A 20,388-nucleotide genomic window follows, 5' to 3' on the forward strand; every position below is an offset into this window, starting at 1 on the left:
TCCATCAATCTCAGTTCTAAAATTAACAATTGATCTAACATCAGTGACCATTGACAGATGAGAATTCTAAACTTCTATCAGCCTCAGTGAGCTGAAGTGTCCAATGTCACTCCAGAATGATCTGTCTCTAACGTTTAGACTCTATCCCCTAGGTCCCCTCCCCCATTAGACCTGGTTTCTCTCTATCCATACTTGAATCCCTGACAATCATCAAATCACTTCTTAACCATCTAAATTCCAGAGTTCTGGTTTGTGTATTCTCTCCCGGTGATGGAGAGGTGGTATCTTCAGAGACTGAAGCCATTTAGTCCATCAGGTCAGATCCAGGGTTTTGTTTCCCAACTTTAATGTCTTAGTCTACTCATTCTTGGAAGTTTCAATTCCCAATTTTTCCTTTTTCAACAGATTCTATTCTCATCACATCTCCTATCCCCATTTTGATTTAAATTGTCGTTTTACTTTACAGTGGCTGGGCCAAGGACTGGGAATTAACGAGGATCCTGGCGTCAGTGACGCTTGGTGCAAAGTGCGTGTGTGTGGACAAGTAGTCTGGTGGTGCTCACTGCCTTAGTAGAATTACAAAGACTGAACAATTCAGGAAAACAATTAGAAGCAAGAGAATTAAACCCCACAACATCAAGGAGTGAAAGGGCGGGTGGAAAAACAGAGGAAAACATATAAAACACAAGCAAGGTGAAATTGCTTTGAGCGCTGAGGTTTAGAATCCCAAACATCAGCTGGAGCTGAGCAGATGGGTTGGCTTAAACCCGGCAAAGGCTGAGGAAAGCAGGCATTCAGAAACCAGTAGGGTGAGACATGAAACTATAAAAATACAGGCTTGGGGCAGTGTCCCAAAAACAGCTCAAATGGCAGTAAGGAGACATATCCCTGAGGAACACACACAGATATCCCAGAGTAACAATGAGGGGTGTGGGGTATATCAGAGTGATACAGTGAGGGGTGTGGGGTATATCAGTGTTACAGTGAGGGGTGTGGGGTATATCAGAGTGTTACAGTGAGGGGTGTGGGGTATATCAGTGTTACAGTGAGGGGTGTGGGGTATATCAGAGTGTTACAGTGAGGGGTGTGGGGTATATCAGTGTTACAGTGAGGGGTGTGGGGTATATCGGTGTTATAGTGAGGGGTGTATCAGAGTGATACAGTGAGGGGTGTGGGGTATATCAGTGTTACAGTGAGGGGTGTGAGGTATATCAGAGTGTCATAGTGAGGGGTGTGGGATATATCAAGAGTGTTACAGTGAGGGGGTGTGGGGTATATCAGTGTTATAGTGAGGGGTGTGAGGTATATCAGTGTTACAGTGAGGGGTGTGGGGTATATCAGAGTGTCATAGTGAGGGGTGTGGGATATATCAAGAGTGTTACAGTGAGGGGGTGTGGGGTATATCAGTGTTATAGTGAGGGGTGTGAGGTATATCAGTGTTACAGTGAGGGGTGTGGGGTATATCAGAGTGTCATAGTGAGGGGTGTGGGATATATCAAGAGTGTTACAGTGAGGGGGTGTGGGGTATATCAGTGTTATAGTGAGGGGTGTGGGGTATATCAGTGTTACAGTGAGGGGTGTGGGATATATCAGTGTTATAGTGAGGGGTGTGGGGTATATCAGTGTTACAGTGAGGGGTGTGGGGTATATCGGTGTTACAGTGAGGGGTGTGGGGTATATCAGTGTTACAGTGAGGGGTGTGGGGTATATCAGTGTTATAGTGAGGGGTGTGGGGTATATCAGTGTTATAGTGAGGGGTGTGAAGTATATCAGAGTGTTACAGTAAGGGGTGGGGTATATCAGTGTTATAGTGAGGGGTGTGGGGTATATCAGTGTTACAGTGAGGGGTGTGGGGTATATCAGTGTTACAGTGAGGGGTGTGGGGTATATCAGTGTTATAGTGAGGGGTGTGAGGTATATCAGTGTTACAGTGAGGGGTGTGGGGTATATCAGAGTGTCATAGTGAGGGGTGTGGGATATATCAAGAGTGTTACAGTGAGGGGGTGTGGGGTATATCAGTGTTATAGTGAGGGGTGTGGGGTATATCAGTGTTACAGTGAGGGGTGTGGGATATATCAGTGTTATAGTGAGGGGTGTGGGGTATATCAGTGTTACAGTGAGGGGTGTGGGGTATATCGGTGTTACAGTGAGGGGTGTGGGGTATATCAGTGTTACAGTGAGGGGTGTGGGGTATATCAGTGTTATAGTGAGGGGTGTGGGGTATATCAGTGTTATAGTGAGGGGTGTGAAGTATATCAGAGTGTTACAGTAAGGGGTGGGGTATATCAGTGTTATAGTGAGGGGTGTGGGGTATATCAGTGTTACAGTGAGGGGTGTGGGGTATATCAGTGTTACAGTGAGGGGTGTGGGGTATATCAGTGTTATAGTGAGGGGTGTGAAGTATATCAGAGTGTTACAGTAAGGGGTGGGGTATATCAGTGTTATAGTGAGGGGTGTGGGGTATATCAGTGTTACAGTGAGGGGTGTGGGGTATATCAGTGTTACAGTGAGGGGTGTGGGATATATCAGTGTTATAGTGAGGGGTGTGGGGTATATCAGTGTTACAGTGAGGGGTGTGGGGTATATCAGTGTTATAGTGAGGGGTGTGGGGTATATCAGTGTTATAGTGTGGGGTGTGGGGTATATCAGTGTTACAGTGAGGGGTGTGGGTTATATCAGTGTTATAGTGAGGGGTGTGGGGTATATCAGTGTTATAGTGTGGGGTGTATCAGTGTTATAGTGAGGGGTGTGGGGTGTATCAGCGTTATAGTGAGGGGTGTGGGGTGTATCAGTGTTACAGTGAGGGGTGTGGAGTGTATAAATGCAGTATGTAATTCAGTGTATTGAATGAGTCCCAGAGGCCATGTGATAAGCAGCTGTAATCACTGCCGTACTTGTGGCGGTTTGGTAAAATGCTTTGTTACTTGGCGTGTACACAATAGGGTGTGGAACAAGCAGGCAACTCCTCTACCTGTTGTATTGGTTCCCAGGGACCATCCATAAATGTAATCTTTTACACAGGAGTATTAAGTTATCCCAGCGTCTCAGTGTCTTACACAGTTACTCTGTATATAAACATGACACTTGTTGGTGAATGAGGTAATGAAGGATTCCCCTCGGCAGTGAGAGTTCTTTATTTTTTTACAGTTCAGTGACGGTACCTTACCAGCAGTACAGGTTCTGGTTGGATGTATAGTAGGGTTTGCGATTATTTGTGAGTGATTTCATAATGCCTGCTTCCAGTTAGTGTAGTTTATTGTCAATTCCTTCCAGCACTCCTGACATTGTGCAAGATGATAAACAAGTCATCGTGTTAATTCAAATGCTTTAGCAGTGTCCAACCTCAGTAGCCCAGTCTGTACAGCATTTCCATCTGGTGGTCACACACAGTAGAGGCAGTGGACTCCTCCATGATTCATCTGTTAGCCCTGCCCATTGCTGTCCAACTAACACAGGCTGAAGCTGTATAACAACAGCATCTACTTACCACGTGTCTTTTACTCATTCAGAGGCTGGTACTGACAAGACCAGCGTTTTATTGCCCATCCCTAATTGCCCTTGAGAAAAGGGTGCTGAGCTGCATTCTGAAATGGTTGCAGTCCCTGTGGTGTACGTACTCCCAGTAAGAAGTCTCACAACACCAGATTAAAGTCCAATAAGTTTATTTGGTAGCAAATGCCACTAGCTTTTAGAGCGCTGCCCCTTCGTCAGATAACTGGAGGTACTCCCACAGTGCTGTTAGGGAGGGAGATCCAGGATTTTGACCTAGCCACAGTGAAGGAACAGAGCTATAGTTGCAAGTCAGGATGGCGTAAGACTTGAGGGGAGGTTGCAGGTGATGGTGTTCCCACATGTCTGTTGCCCTTGTCTGAGCCAGTGAAGGTGCTGGATTGGGGAGATGTCTGAACAGAGTTGAACTGCTTTCCACTCCTACACTCCTCTCTGAGAGTCAGACAGTCCAAGCTTGAACTGATCAGCCCTCAGTTTAATATGACTGCTTGGAGTGTCCTAAAATTTAAATTTGATGCCATTTTTAAAATTAATTTATTATTGCCCAGCCTTAAATGCCTCTGAGAAGGTGGTGGCTGCCACAACAGAGTAGTTTGCTTGGCTGTTTTAGGGGGCAGTTAAGAGTCAATTGCTGAGTGTCTGGAGTCACATGTAAGCAGACTGGGTAAGGACATTAGTGAACCAGATGCATTTTTACAATTAGTAATAGTTTCATGGTCACCATTACTGAGACTAATTTTATATTCCTGATTGATTTAATTGGAATTAAATTTCTCAGCTGCTTGCTGAACTTATATCTCCTGATCAATAGACCAGGCCTCCGGATCACAAGCATAGTAACACTGAACCTCTTAATGGCTGGATTTTTAAATGTGGCATCCCTATGTTATTTCCACATCAGAATAATGGCCCCATAAGTCCAAATTTCTGTGACTCTCACAGACTCACGCTGTGTGGAACAACTAATGGTTAATATTAATAAGTGAGTAATGTGCTTCCTGAAGTCCCCATGTTGGAAGAGAGTGTGCAAATTGAGACAGCGAGGGTCACTGCCTTTCATTGTAATGGAATGTCACACTGTAGCATTACATTACAATAACATGCCACAGTTTCCCCATTCACATTGCAATTCTATTTAAATAAGAATCAACCTACAAAGCTGAGATAGATCTGATATTTATGGAGTATTGATCCAAGCCTCACCTTTCACTGATTTGCTGGGAGGGTTCTACGGTCTATACCATCTGCTCCAGTTTACACTTTTTCATAACACATTCTCTGGACCTGAATTATACAAATAATTCAATTAAAACATCTGCTATTGCTGCAAACTTAGCTCTCCAAAGAACCTGCTGTAATCGTACACCATGATAATTATTGCTGTCCTATAGTATTGGTCCATTGCATTTGCAGTATCCAATGTCTTCAACCATTACTTGATGTCACGTGGAGTGATTTGAATTGGCTGAAGGCTGCCATCTGTGATCTCCAGAGGATGCTGGGCTGGATCATCCACTTGGCACCTCTGGTTGAAGATGGTTGCAAATGCTTCAGCATTTGTGGGATATTTGTGGAGTCGCCTCCTCCAGTACGTTGTTTAATTGTCCACCACCATTCATAACTGGAATTGGCAGGACTGCAGAGCTTAGATCTAGTCCATTTGTTGTGGGATCACTTAGCTCTATTTCCTGCTGCTTTCACTGTTTGGCATGCAAGTGGTCATAAGTTTAAGTTTAGTTTATTTATTTGTATCACAAGTAGGCTTACGTTAACACTGCACTGAAGTTACTGTGAAAATCCCCGAGTCACCATACTCCGGCTTCTGTTCAGGTACACTGAGGGAGAATTTAGCATGGCCAATGCGCCTGACCAGCATGTCTTTCAGACTATGGAAGGAAACTGGAGCATCTGGAGGAAACCCATGCAGACACAGAGAGGACGTGCAGAGTCTGCAGACAGTGACCTGAGGTGAGAATTGAACCCGGGCCCCTGGCATTGTGGGGCAGCAATTCTAATCACTGTGCCACCATGCTTGTACCTTCACCAGGTTGACATCTCCTTTTTAGGCATTCCTGGTGCTACTCCTGGCATGCCTTCCTGCACTCTTCAATGAACCAGGGTTGATCATCTGGCTTGGTGATAACAGTTGGCCATGAGGTTACAGATTGAGTACAATCCTGCTGTTGATGGGCTTATACCCAGTGTTGAATTGCTAGATCTGGCCAAAATCTACTTGGCACAATGCTAATGGCACAGAACATGATGGAGGGCATCCTCAATGTGAAGATGGTCACTCTTACCAATACTGTCATGGACAGATGCATCTGCGGCAGGCAGGTTGGTGTTTTTCCCTCTTGTAGATTCCTTCACTATCTTCCACAGACTTTGTCTTTCAGAACTCAGTGCTACCAAGCCACTCTTGATGATGGGCATTGAAATCCCTCACCCAGAGTACATTCTGCACCCTTGCCACCCTTAGTGTTTCCTCCAAGTGGTGTTCAATATGAAGGACTACTGCATCATCAGCTGATGGGGGGGAAGATAGTATGTGGCCACCAGCAGCTTGTTTAACTTGATGCCATGAGACTACATGGGGTCCTGAGTCAATGTTGAGGACTCTCAAGGCAACTCCCTCCTGACTGAATACTACTGTGCCGAATGCTGGGTCTGTCCTGCTGGGGGGATAGGACGTACCCAGGGATGGTGATGATGGTGTCAGGAATGTTAACCGTTAAGGTCTGATTCCATGAGTATGAATGTATTTGTACCTGATGTCTCAGACTGTGTTTAATCGCTTGACTGGTCTGAGACATCTCTCCCAATTGTGGTCAAAACTCCAGACGTTAGAAAGAAGATGTTGCAGGTTCGACAGAGCTGGGTTTATCGTTTTCAGTATTTAAAATTGAAGCCAAATGGTCCGTTCAGTTCCACTTTGTAGTGGTTGGATACACTATATGGCTTGCTAGGCAGAAGGCGTTTAAGAGTCACAGCCCAGATTATTTTTTATTGAATTCAAATTCCACTATCTTCCATGGTGGGATTGGAACCCAGGTACCCAGAGCATTACCCTGGTTCTCTGGATTGCTAGTCCAGCAGCAATATCCCTACGCTGCCACCACCATCGCTCCTTCATATAAGAGGCATCTTAGCTTCACCTATGGTTCTTTCCCCATAACTGGAGCATTCTTTCTGATTGTACCACTGAGCTCCTGCTCTGCCCAACTACAAAACGTTGTGAATGTAGCCCAATCCATCACACAAACCAGCCTCCCATCCATTGACTCTGTCTACACTTCCCGCTGCCTTGGCAAAGCAGCCAGCATAATTAAGGACCCCATGCACCCCAGACATTCTCTCTTCCACCTTCCTTCATGAAAAAGATACAGGACAAAGTCTAAGGTCACGTATCAACCGACTCAAGAACAGCTTCTTCCCTGTTGCTGTCAGACTTTAGAATGGATTTATCTTGCATTAAGTTGATCTTTCTCTACACCCTAGCTATGACTGTAACACTACATTCTGCATTCTCTCCTTTCCTTCTCTGTGAACGGTATGTTTTGTCTGTATAGAACATAGAACACTACAGCACAAACAGGCCCTTCGGCCCACGAGTTGCGCCGATCACATCAAGACCTACCAATCTATAGACCTATCTATAACCCCCAATCCCATAAAACCCCATATACTCATCCAGAAGTCTTTGAAAAGACCCCAGCGAGTTTGCCTCCACCACCACTGACGGCAGCCGATTCCATTCACTCACCACCCTCTGAGTGAAAAACTTACCCCTAACATCACTTCTGTACTTTCCTCCCCGCACCTTAAATCTGTGTCCTCTCGTAGCGACCATTTCAACCTGGGGAAATAGCCTCTGAGAATCCACCCTATCTATTCCTCTCAACATTTTATAAACTTCTATCAGGTCGCCTCTCAACCTTCGTCTCTCCAGGGAAAAGAGACCCAGCTCCCTCAACCTAACTTCATAAGGCATGCCTCCCAGTCCAGGCAACATCCTTGTAAATCTCCTCTGTACCCTTTCAATAGCTTCTACGTCTTTCTTATAGTGAGGCGACCAGAACTGCGCACAGTACTCCAAATGAGGCCTGACAAGGGTATAGTGCACAAGAAACAATACTTTTCACTGTATGTTAATAAATGTGACAATAATAAATCAAATCAAACCAAGTCTAATCAAAAATTGAAAGCAGGCAGCCTCCTGTCTGCATTGTGGCTGATTGAAGTCACAAAGGTCAGGAATCTCAGCTCAAATCTGGCAATATCCTGCTTCATCTGGCTCTGTGTAATTCAACAAAAGTTCCACATTGCTACAAGAACAATTATTTTTATTATATCCAGTATGAGAAATTTACACTGTGTTTGCCAATTTCACGTTCATCCCGTGTTTGGGCATTCCTGACTTGTATGAATTTCCACTCAATTTCCTTTGTTGGTCCCAAGCTGCTCTGTGAAGAGCTCGTGAGCTTCCAGGATTCTTGGCTCACTGATTCATCAAAACAAAAGATTCAATTTTTGCCTCGAGTACGAATTCTGATTAGTGGGGCCCACTGTAGCTGCTGTTGCATCATAGAGGAACAGCGATCCTTTCTTCTGGGTTTATGTTCATTTTCGATGATTTTCTGACAGATGGCTGTTTACTTGACCCTTGCAACAAAGAATTAGAATTATTGGCAGCACCCTGTAATGACCTCAGTGAGGCCAGTATGAGCTCACTGATTGAGATAATGATTGCCTGTCCAATCAGGGAGTCTGGCCTGTGTACATATTGAGGAGCGTCAGATCTACTGACACTCTGGATTCTGACTTTGTACTCTTAGGAAGGAAGGTAAGTTTGTAAATAAGGGGAATCTGGTGAAGAGACAACAGCCTCTGAGGAGTTATTTCACATCCTTTTTAATGAAGGTTCGTTCTAACGTGTTCAGAATGGTGAATTGAGTGTGCATTCCCGCCAAAGAAATTTTGCCTGCAGCACCTTTACTTATCATTGTGTGCACAATCTGGGCCAATGGAGGGATTCGGGCAGGTTTGAGGATTTTGAGAGAAGGAGGATTGAAGCTAGGAACTGTACCGTCGTGGGTGGACTTTCTGAGGGAGTAAGACCATGTTGAAAAGGAAGGGGATAGTATCTAAGGAAAAAGATGCATATCAGCTCGCACGGGAGTGAGGAAAGATGGTGCTCACTCTAGTATGAGCTGCAGTCTAACTTAGACAGGCAATGAAATTGAAGAAGAAATGGTGGGAGAATTGGTGAGCCATTTTACAGGTGCTGATTTATTGCTGTCCTTTACTAGAATCAGAATAGGAGCATATTGTACCAAGAATTAAATAAACATCAACTTGATCAAAAATCTACAGCAAATATGCCAACTCCTATTTAACAGTGTGAAATAATAAGAACCAGCATGATTGTCATTGGGAGTCTTTCCTTGAGTGAAATAAATAGTGTTAATTACACAGAAGTTGTGTGGGGACAGTGTGACTGTGTGAAATTGTCTGTGTTTCTCATTACAGTGTAGAAAACATTCAGAATCTGAGCAATATCCTATTAAATAATATCTGGTTCTGTTAAATGAAATTGCAAACACAACCCAATTCCACATTCTCATTGTGATCTGTCCAAATACTCCCGTCTCTTTCTCTGTCTCCACCAACAAGAGTCAGTACCACTACACGACAGCACCTGTAATCGCTGATGAAGTTGGAATGAATATTATCTTAGTGTGCTTTTTAGTTAAACCAGCTTTTGAAGCATATTTTTCAAAATATATTTTTTGGCACAGCGGTTAGCACTGCCGTCTCACAGTACCAGGCACCCAGGTTCAGTTCCCACCTTGGGTCATTGTGTGTGGAGTTTGCACCTACTCCCCGTATCTGTGTGCATTTTCTCTGGGTGCTCCAGTTTCCTCCCACAGTCCAAAGATATATGGGTTAGGTGGTATGGCCATGCTAAATTGACCCTAGTGTCAGGTGGTTAGTAGGATAAATAAGTAGGGTATTTTGGATTGTGGTCAGTGCAGACTTGATGGGCTGAAGGGGCTCCTTCTGCACTGTAGGGATTCTAGAATTGTGGAAGAGGGCATCCCTGGGAGCCAATAAGGACCTGGTTTGCAAAATGACCTTAAAGTCATCAGTCTCCAATGAACTGTTAGATCAGACAGGGCTCCATCCAATGGGGGACGTTTTTCTTTCAAATGAGATTGGAGAAAGTTCTCTATTCTGATGTAAAAGCAGAGACCCAGTGGAAATGTTACTGTCTCCTGTACATAAGGTGCTGATATTGGCATGATTACATCTTTACAGTAACTCACTTGAAGCACTATCCTGCACTGGAGTGGAGAAGAAGGGGAGCCGGTGCAGATATCACACCCAGTACTGATTGGTTTTCAAAGTAGGATTACTTGTCCTGCAGAACTGGTTGGCATCAGAGTTAACGCGCCCATTGTTGGGTGGTGTTTCTGTGCCATTTAGTGGCCGGACATTCACTAGAGGAACAGACTGAACTTGATCCATTTTCCTAAAGGTCTCCTTCTCCACAGTGCCATTCCTGGGTTTCGATGGAGGCACCTGAACATTGTGCTTTCCTGTTTTGTTGCGTTTTGTCAGATAGATTGCGATTATGACAGCAATCAGCAACAGCAAAACAATAAGGATGACTGCAATGATAATAGCTAGAAGATTATTTCCTGCTGATGTAAGAACCTTCTCATTACTTGCTGTTGGTTCAGATCCTGTTACATTATCAGGTGTTGGCATATTGCTTCCTCTGGCAATTTCATAGGGATCCCAAGTTACAGTCGATGAATAAATATCCATTTCATCTCTTTCCTGGACTGTGGGGCTGCTGTTGGAATTTAGTGACTTTGTCCCACTGAAGGAGGGGACTTCAATCAGGGTCACATTGTAAAGGTGAGTAGGATTATATGGGATGATGCCAAATTCAAAAACATCCATTCCAGGTGGCACTCCATCAGCTCTCAGGAGAAACTGGAAGCCATCAACGTCAGGATCCGAGCTAACCTCACCATCATCAAAAACCTTTATTGCCACACTTCCACCTTCCAGATCAGCTTGGGTAAAGTTACTTCTCAGCTGGTTTTGACGTCCATTCTGTTTGTGCAGTTTGATTAGGATTCCAGCTTTGGGCTGTTGAATGATGTCGAAGGAAGGAATGCTCCCGGTTTTCTTGGCCAGCTCACTAGCATCCAAAACATGTGTGTCAATCAGAATGGTGGTACCTCTGGGCCAGTACACATCCTTGGCTGCTCTTACCAGGGGCTGCACTGTTACATTCACAGTACCTGATAGATTGCCCTCATGGGTTACTACACAGAATTGGAAGCTGTCTCGGTAATGAGAGAAATCTTTCATGTGGTATTTTAGTTCTTCATTATCAATGTGTTTCTGCAAGAACTCTGTCACAACAGACTGGTTTATAATTATTTCTCCATACTTTGGTTGTTGGGTTATTTTATAGAGTATAACATTATTTTCTTTGGTGTCTATTAGGAGTTCCTCTCTGGTAATCGGCACCGATGTGTTGCCCTGCACTAAAACTATTTCTTTATTGTGGATCATATTAACAGTCGCTGGCGTAACTTCAATGGTGACAAAGCCCCTGAGTGCTGAGTGTTTCCCATCGGAGACGCTGAACTGGAAAGTGTGGGAAGCTGGTGGTCCGGCTGCTTTGAATAACACTCTGTCAGCATTGATGTCCGCCTGTGTGAATGTCCTTATAGCCGTGTTGTCATCAACCTGATTCACAAAGAAACCATTCTCTGGCCCTGAGATGAGACTGTACACAATTTCTTCTGGTAAATTATCAAAGTCAACCGTGTTCAGATGATCTCGAGTCAGCACAAAGCTGGAGCCTTGCAGGACCTTCAGGGTGAGTCCTGTGGTCACAATTCGTGGAGGATGATCCTTCACTGGTACCAGAGTTACATTGAAGAGCTCAGAAATAACAATAACAGATCCATCATCCATAGGGTGTGAAAATGGCTTTCTCCTTGGACTCAGCCAGACTCGGAATGCGAAGCTGTCTGTTAGTGCCCCGGGTCTGTGGTGTGTGTACTTTAGCGCAGAATCAAACAGGTCAGACTGTGTAAAGTGCTGCACCTTGCCCGTATCAGCTAACGAGAGAAAGCCGTGAACAGGCTGCGCTGTCACCTCAAATATCACATCGTAGGCAGACTGCTGAGGTTTCGGAACACTGGCCAGAAGATTCGAGGCATCTAGCATTGACTGGTCAATTGCTGCACTTTGACCTTCAGGAAGTACAAGACCTGGAGAAAAGAGAGTTTGATTTTAGCCACTTTCATAAAAAATTACAGCACAGAAACAGCCCAACTTGTCTTGTTAGCATCTATCCTCATCTTCTTCTGTATTTCTTTCTAGTGTTAACTTGCTCTCTGAATCAATAACCAAGACAATCCACAGTTTCACAACCTCTCTGTGTGTAAGAGGTTTCTCCTCTGTCCCAAATCTCTTATATTTGAACTTATATTGGGGATTCTTTGGTCTAAACTCTGCAATCACTGGAAGCCTAAAGGGATGAGGCCTGCTGCAATTTTCCTGATTGTCAACATAGGGTTAATCACGAAAGAGAGGTAGAAAAAGAAAAGTCAGTTAACCTTGGTTCTGGTTCGGTCTGGGACTACAAGAAAGTAGTCTTTGCTCCTTTCAGCATTTACATGCAACAGACTGCTGTGAAAAAGTCAACAAATCTCTCTGAGAATCAGCCTAGAGGCAGGTTTTTATCATTTTAATTCAATTACAAAGAAAGCACTTGCCTTTTCTAAACTATGCCATATTTACAGGAACTCCCTCATTATTTATATTTTGGTATTTGCTCAGCTAAATGAATGGGGTCTAATTTCCTGCAAACTGTAACCTTCAGCCTCTGCATCACTGAATGCATGGAACTGAATTCACTTAATATTACAGAGAAAACCAGAACAACAGAGAGGGAATGTGGAAGAGGAAAGGCAATTCTCAAATGCTTGTTCTGTACTTCACCAGGGAATGAAGCTTGTTCCTTTCTAGATGGTTAGATAGAAGTCAAAGGATTGGTCTCAACTCAAATAGTCACCTTCCTAATTCCTCCACCAAGAGAGAAAATGCTGGAAAATCTCAGCGGGTCTGGCAGCATCTGTAAGGAGAGAAAAGAGCTGACGTTTCGGGTCCAGATGACCCTTTGTCAACTAAAAGGCACAGAAAGTGGGTGATATTTATACTGCAGGGGGAGGGAATGAAAGATGAGGCATAGCCACAGAAACCAGGGGAAAGACTGGTAATGGCAGCTCATAGAGAGGATAAAGGGTGTGAATGGTTCAACGGCAGAGAAGCTGAAATCAGAGGGTAAACTCTGACAGATGAAGATGTGTGGTGGTGGTGGCGGGGGTTGGGGGGGAGATAAAATAGAGGACAAGAGGGAAAGGGGAAACAAAGGGGGTGAAATGGCACAGAGAGGAGATAAAATAGGGGGAAAGAGTGGGGAAGTTGATGGGGGGGGGGGGGCATCCTAATTCATCTGGTGCATTTGCTTCATTCACTATAGAAGCTGATCCCTGGCACAGATCTCAATCTTTCTCATTTTGCTGAAAACCCTATGGAATCATTAACATTTTTCCCATTTCAGATTGAGGAATTATAGAATCATACAGTGTAGAAGGTGGTCACTCCGCCCATCGTGCCGCTGCCATCTCTTGTACAGAGACGAGTGAGTTAATGTGGTGTGGAATTCACCCACTGTGCTTGGCAATATTTGCTGCCCACGTAGTGAATGTTAAATTGCACAGGTTAAATATCGACTCCAGAGCAGCATGGGGAAAGAGCAGGGGTGTGAAACTAATTAGACAGCTCTCGAGAAGATCCAGGACAGGGCAGAACAGGCCAATTGGCTGCCTTCTGAGCTGTCATCCATTCGACAATTCATTGATCTGAATTGGAAAAGAGCTGATGTTTCAGCAAGCTGAGACATAGGAGAGACCCTGTGACTCCTCTCCTGATTAAGTCCAGAGGTCGGGAATGAAGGTGAACAGATTCATGGTGTGTTCTAAACTGTCAGACTATTCTATCCAAGAAGAAAACGCTCCAGCAAATGTTGAATTTGTTCTCCCTTTGGGAAGTTGCAATCCTTTCAGCAAGGAAGCCAGAGCAATGCAAAGATAGAAAGTGTGCAACAACTACCTGGGTGAAGTAATGGACTACACAGTCACACTGACAGCTCTCCCTTCCTTCACAGTCACTGGGTCAAAATCCTGGAACTCCCTAATAGCACTGTGGATATATTTACAGTAAGAAGTCTCACAACACCAGGTTCAAGTCCAACAAGTTTATTTGATAGCACAAGTCACAAGCTTTTGGAGTGTTGCCCCTTCATCAGGTGAGTGAGAGCTTATGTGTGCAGAACTTAGCTATCAGTCTCTGCTCAGCGACTTTGTGCTGTTGTATGTCGTGAGACCATGCAGACACTACAACAATGAATGAATGAACACCGCTCGACAATCACCAGACAAGACTGTTCCCTTCCTGTTGGCGAACACTTCAGTGGTCACCAACAGAGGCATTTGGCCTCTGATCTTCGGGTAAATGTTCTCCAAGGCGGCCTTCATGACATAAGACAGCGCAGAGTCGCTGAGCAGAAACTGACAGTCAAGTTCCGCACTGAAGTTCTGCAAGTCCTGTTGGACTATAAACTGGTGTTATGAGACTTCTTACTTAATTTATCCCAGTCCAACGCCAGCATCTCCACATCAATGGAAGAAACCAGAGAGTGGTAGTGGAGGATTGCTTCTCTGAGTGGAGGCCTGTGACGAGTGGTGTGCCACAGGGGTCAGTGCTGGGTCCATTGTTGTTTGTTATCTATATCAATGATCTGAATGATAATATGGTAAATTGGATCAGCAAATTTCCTGATGATACAAAGATTGGAGGTGTAGTGGACAGTGAGGAAGTTTACAAAGCTCACAGAGGGATTTGGACCAACTAGAAAAATGGCAGATGGAGTTTAATGCAGACAAGTGTGAGGTATTGCACTTTGGAAGGACAAACCAAGGTAGAACATACAAGGTAAATGGTAGGACACTGAAGGGTGTAGTAGAACAGAGGGATCTGGGGATACAGATACATAATTCCCTAAAAGTGGCGTCACAGGTAGATAGGGTCGTAAAGAGTGCTTTTGGAACACTGGCCTTTATAAATCAAAGTATTGAGTATAAGAGTTGGAATGTTATGGTGAGGTTGTATAAGACATCGGTGAGGCCGAATTTAGAGTATTGTGTGCAGTTTTGGTCACCTAATTACAGGAAGGATATTAATAAGGTTGAGAGAGTGCAGAGAAGGTTTACAAGGATGTTGCCGGGACTTGAGAAACTGAGTTACACAGAAAGGTTGAATAGGTTAGGACTTTATTCCCTGGAGCGTAGAAGAATGAGGGGAGATTTGATAGAGGTGTATAAAATTATGATGGGTATAGATAGAGTGAATGCAAGCAGACTTTTTCCATTGCGGCTAGGGGAGAAAAAAAACCAGAGGGCATGGGTTAAGGGTGAAGGGGGAAAAGTTTAAAGGGAATATTGCGGGGGGTTCTTCACGCAGAGAGTGGTGGGAGTGTGGAATGAGCTGCCGGATAAAGTGGTAAATGTGGGCTCACTTCTAACATTTAAGAAAAATTTGGACAGTTACATGGATGAGAGGGGTGTGGAGGGATATGATCCAAGTGTAGGTCAGTGGGACTAGGCAGAAAAATGGTTCGGCACAGACAAGAAGGGCCAAAAGGCCTGTTTCTGTGCTGTAATGTTCTATGGTTCTATAAGTTATTGCTTTTGCTTCTATTTTATTCTCTGTAAAGAACCCTGCCTTGTCTTGTCCTGTGGAAGGTAATGCAGCCAATCAGTTCTGCACAATCGCTGTCTTTCTCTCACACACAATCTGATCCATTTGCTTTTGCAAAAGAAAGTGGCTTTTACTGACATGAAATCCTTCTGATGTGGTTTTGACCCTGGACTTTGATTAAACATTGCATCCCTCTCCCGCACTCTATATTCAGCTGGAGTGAGAGCTGCCAACAAATTGTATTGTTATCACACGTTTAACACAGTGAAATGTCCCAAGCCACTTCACTGAAACACTGTCTGACAAAACCTGACACTGTTCGTCCCGACATACAAGGAAAGTGATCAAAACCTTGGTAAGAGAAGGAGGTTCTAACTGGAGTACCTTCGACAAAGGGAGAGATTTCAGGAGACAGGTTCCAGCAGCAAAAGGCACAGCCTCTGATGGTGAGGAGATTGAAATCAGGGATGTTCAGGAGGGCTATAGCACTGGGGATGTGGGGGGAGTAGGTGAGGCTACAGAGGGATTGCACTAGTTTAGGAGCCCTTCCTGCTCCCCCATCTCCCTCTCCCCCCTGTTGACTCTGGACATTTTTAATTTGGGACCTGGGAATGGAGATACAGAACTGAGGCACCGATCAATGGGACACTCTGACTAAAGCACTGGCCACTCAAGTGAAGTAGCTGATAACAGATGGAACTGAACCTCAGGACTCATTGCTGCTTTGAACGAGGGGGAACAGTGGGTGTGTCTAAACTGTACCTTACCATTATTGTGCCACAGCTGAGTGCCTTGTTCAGGATGATGCTTTTCAAAGGAGATCCATAGTGTCAGATTCTGCCTTTCTGTAACCACTGGGGGAGAGGAGACTGTGAACTGGAAGCAGTCCTGAGATTTCCAAAAAGGCTCCTTAGGCCGATTGTGTTGATAGAAAATGCTCCCAGCTTCCAGCTGTTGGTGAAGAGGAGAGAATGGCTATGAATGCTGCTCACTGATATTCTCCTAAGAGTTACTATCTTCACACTATCGCAGTAAATAAATACAAACCATGTACATCTCGTCAATGCTGGTGTTTACGCTCCAACCTCTTCCCAATCTTCTTCTTCTTCTTAACTTTTTTAATGAGACTGTTTCTCCACATCTGTTTATCAAACTCCTCCTTAAATGCTATTTACCTCAACCGCTCATGTGGCAGCGTCCTCTTGAGTGAGCCCAACCCTAAACTTTGACCTTGGAAATGTTCAGCAAACCCTGGGTCAATGATATAGCATGGACTCCGGAGCCTGGTTATTCACTAACCAGTTCCTGCGTTTGTGGTGAGCTGAGAAATAAGCTTGGCTCTGATCCTCCACACTCACTGCCACAGGTCATCCCAGCAACATAAATAGTGTCAGTCTGTACGCAGCTTCAGACAGAACTTTTGAGAAAAAATGGCAGGAAATGAAAACATAACACAACGTATACCTCTCCTATCATGGCCACCATTTCCACCCTATTTAATCACATCAAAGGACTGTAAGTTTAGATATAGGATCAATGACCTGATAGTCTGGGTTACTGATAAGGTTTCTGTTGACTGGGCTCCACAGACGAGCAGGGAAGATGACGTACAGCACACACATGGCTGAGTATCACCTCCTGTGTGCTTACAGGGCACAAAGGGAACTGCTTCCTCCCGACTGCAGCAATCTCCTGATCCATCGCTGTGAGTTAGGCTGTAGATCAGTGAGGTGTAGCACAGTGGGTTAGCACTGCTGCCTCACAGCACCAGGGACCCGGGTTCAGTTCCTGGCTTGAGGCACTGTCTATGTGGGTTTCCTCCGGGAGCTCCGGTTTCCTCCCACAGTCTAAGAGATGTGCTGGTTAGGTAGGGACATTGGCCGTGCCAAATTCTCCCTCAGTGTACCCGAACAGGCGCTGGAGTGTGGTGACTAGGGGGTTTTCACAGTAACTTCATTGCAGTCTGAACTTTAGAGCCTCTTGGAGAGGTGGCCATCTACACCATCTCTCCGGGGCTTCTACAGCCATAAGCCTCCCATCTGCAACTCCCTAGGCTGATGGAAACAGGAGCACGTCAATTCAGTTGATAGAATTCACCTGCAGCTGAATCCCAGTGGAAAAGGCAGTTCAGAGAAACATCTCCTGAAAGTGACCTTGTCCCTGGTCTAGTCCATTCAAACATCTCCAGGACCTGAAGCGTTAAGGGAGCTGTGAAATAGTTCAGTGAATTTATTAAGCCAGCTCAGTGTGAACGAGATTGGCAGCAATCTGACAGATAAGGTAATGGTGCCCATTCATTTGGGGCTGGTTCGAGATGTGTCGATGCAGTCTATGATCTGGCATTGTTTCCAGTGTGGATATTAATTATTTTCTTCCGGCATGGAATATGTGCTCTGCGATTCCAGGGAGTCGTTTATCTCCCCTGACACTAACAGATACCACGAGTTGGAAAGTCATGCTTCAGCAGCAACCCATTAAAACCAAACAGCCAATGTTCAGATTACATTATAGTCTTTTTCCTGGGTAATTTATGTGATATCCTTTCTGTGTTTTCATTTTCTGCTGAAGGTATTGGCAGATCCTTCACTACTTTGCCCAAGTAGCCATTCCTCATGTCTGAGCCTTTGAATTATACAGCACAAAAGGAAGCCATTCGGCCCATTGTATCTGTGCTGGTTCTTTGAACAGGTTTTCTAATTAATCCCATTTACCTGTTATTTCCCATTGCCCTATACATTTCTTTCCCTTTCAGGTACTTAAGATTTTGTTTAAGTTTTAAGTTTATTTATTACATTACATTAATGCTGTAAATGAAATCACTGAAAATTGCCACACTCCAGCAGCTGTTGGGTTACACTGAGGGAGAATTTAACACGGCCAATCCACCTAACCCGCACATCTTCAGACTGTGGGAGGAAACCGGAGCACCTGGAGGAAACCCACGCAGACATGGGGAGAATGTGCAGACTCTGCACAGACAGTGACCCAAACTTGGAATCGAACCCAGTCCCTGGCGCTGTGAGGCAGCAGTGCCAGCCACTGTGCTGTCCTTAACCAGTCCCTGATGTGGCATCTTGGCAAATGCCTTTTCAGAGTCCATATACACAATATGCTATCTTCACCAAATCTTTCTGTTACTTTTATGGACTCAAACAAGTTAATCAAATATGATAAAAACAAAACACTGTGGATGCTTCTGAAACCAAAATAGAAAATGCTGGAAAATCTCAGCAGGTCTGGCAGCATCTGTGGAGAGAGAAACAGAGTTAACATTTTGAGTCCAATATGACTCTTATTCAGTAAGGAGTCTCACAACATCAGGTTAAAGTCCAACAGGTTTACTTGGAATCATGAGCTTTCAGAGCACTGCTCCTTGATCAGGTAAGTGACTCTCACCTGATGAAGGGGCAGCACTCTGAAAGCTTGTGATTCCAAATAAACCTGTTGGACTAAAATATAATCAGTCCTTCCTTGGAGGGCCGTACACTATCTGGGTGCCAAGTTTCATTGAAACCCAATCATTTTTTTCGGAGTTATTTTGTTTACAGACGAACTGAGGTTAAAACAATACCTCTCCATCTACCTTCAGTGCTGGAGTAATTACTGAAGTCTTAAACTATTGTGGGGAGAAGGGGGTGGAGTGTACCTGACCTCCAACCGAGGTCCACAGATATACATTCCAGAATTCTAATGCACCTTTCAGTGACTGCAAAGCCTGCTCAAAGTCTCTACATAACTGCACTCATGTAGGAATCTGTTCAGCAAGATCCTGCAGTGAAATAAAGAGAAATAATTACTGAACTCACATCTTTGTCAGTGAAGATGGAAACTTTCCTGGTCACATTGCCTCCTTGGACCCGCATTAGTTCCCCCATTTCTGGGGCAGTCACTACCGTAAATATGATTGGTCGATTGCTTGCTTTGTTACCATCATTGGTTCTCACTTTTAGATGACGGCCTGTGATTGGCTTGCGTGTTCCTGGACGACATGAGAAGAAAACTTTATTTTTTGTTTGACTTGGACTTTGCCAAACTCTCATCAATAAAACTGTGATATCTTTTCCTCTGTTCTCCCATTTAGAACAAACACTAACTCTTCTTCCTCCACTTGGAGCAAACACTTAATCGTTTCCTGTGGTAAGCCCATGGGGGAATCACTGATTGACCTCCCTGTACGATGTGTTGAATACGAGCTCCCTGAGGGGTAATTAACTAACCGGGTGGAGCTTGTATACAAAATCCTGTATAAAGCAGGACCCTGAGTGGGTCCACTATTGTGTTGTCCCAGTTGGGACTAGTTGTGTTCTACATTATTTTGTGGAAGGCTCCTGAAATGATTATACTTCCAAACATGTGGAGAAATGTATCCTGAGTGTTGCTATTCTTGAGAAGACCATATTGAAGGACTCAGTCCAGATTCCTAATGCTGGACTAGGTTAAACATTCCTGGTGTCAGCTAGTCACACACAACAGGGAAATCCCAATTTCCTTGCCTGCTTGGTTCTGAGCTAGCTGTCCTCAGCTATGATGGCAGTGAGGGATGTCTGACCTACCCCACATCAGTTAATGCGACCCATGCTCTTACCCGGATAAATAATGAGAGTCTCCTCTGTTTCAATCAGGATCTTCAAGCGTCTGGCGCTTACTGTAAATAGCTGAGCAGATGCACGATTCACTCCATCAGACACTGCAAAGCTGAACCCTCCAGACAATGATCCTACAGAAAAGCAGATTATAGATTAAAACACACTTAATATTACACACAAAGATTCCTATCTGATGTCTATGAAAAGATATCCACCTTTTAATGCACAATAGAATCCATTTTCTAAGTTATTAATTACTCTTTGGGGAGATGGTGGCATGGTGATTAATGTCACTGGACTGGTCCTCCAGGGGCCCAGGCCAATGCCCAGGGAACTTGGATTCAAATCCCACCATAGCAGTTGGCCAAATTTAAATTTAATGAATAAAATCAGGAATTGAAAGCTAGTCTCAGTAATGGTGACCATGAAACTATCACTG

The 20,388-nt window shown here is 44.4% G+C and overlaps 1 protein-coding gene across 1 annotated transcript in view; it reads right to left on the minus strand.

The window, feature by feature from the left end:
• Window positions 1-7,866: 7,866 nt before the first annotated feature.
• The window catches only part of cspg4 (chondroitin sulfate proteoglycan 4), a 72,161-nt gene continuing 59,639 nt past the window's right edge, over window positions 7,867-20,388 (minus strand). The window contains exons 7-10 of the mRNA XM_080216191.1: window positions 19,949-20,080; window positions 19,170-19,342; window positions 16,131-16,314; window positions 7,867-11,810 (exon numbers count right to left, since the gene is read on the minus strand). Of these exons, the coding sequence (XP_080072317.1) occupies window positions 9,889-11,810; window positions 16,131-16,314; window positions 19,170-19,342; window positions 19,949-20,080 (2,411 nt within the window). The 3' untranslated portion in view covers window positions 7,867-9,888. The remainder of the gene's footprint in view (window positions 11,811-16,130; window positions 16,315-19,169; window positions 19,343-19,948; window positions 20,081-20,388) is intronic.

This window comes from Carcharhinus amblyrhynchos, chromosome 32 (genome assembly GCF_965287045.1).
Source record: "Carcharhinus amblyrhynchos chromosome 32, sCarAmb.v2.hapA, whole genome shotgun sequence".
NCBI lineage: Eukaryota > Metazoa > Chordata > Chondrichthyes > Carcharhiniformes > Carcharhinidae > Carcharhinus > Carcharhinus amblyrhynchos.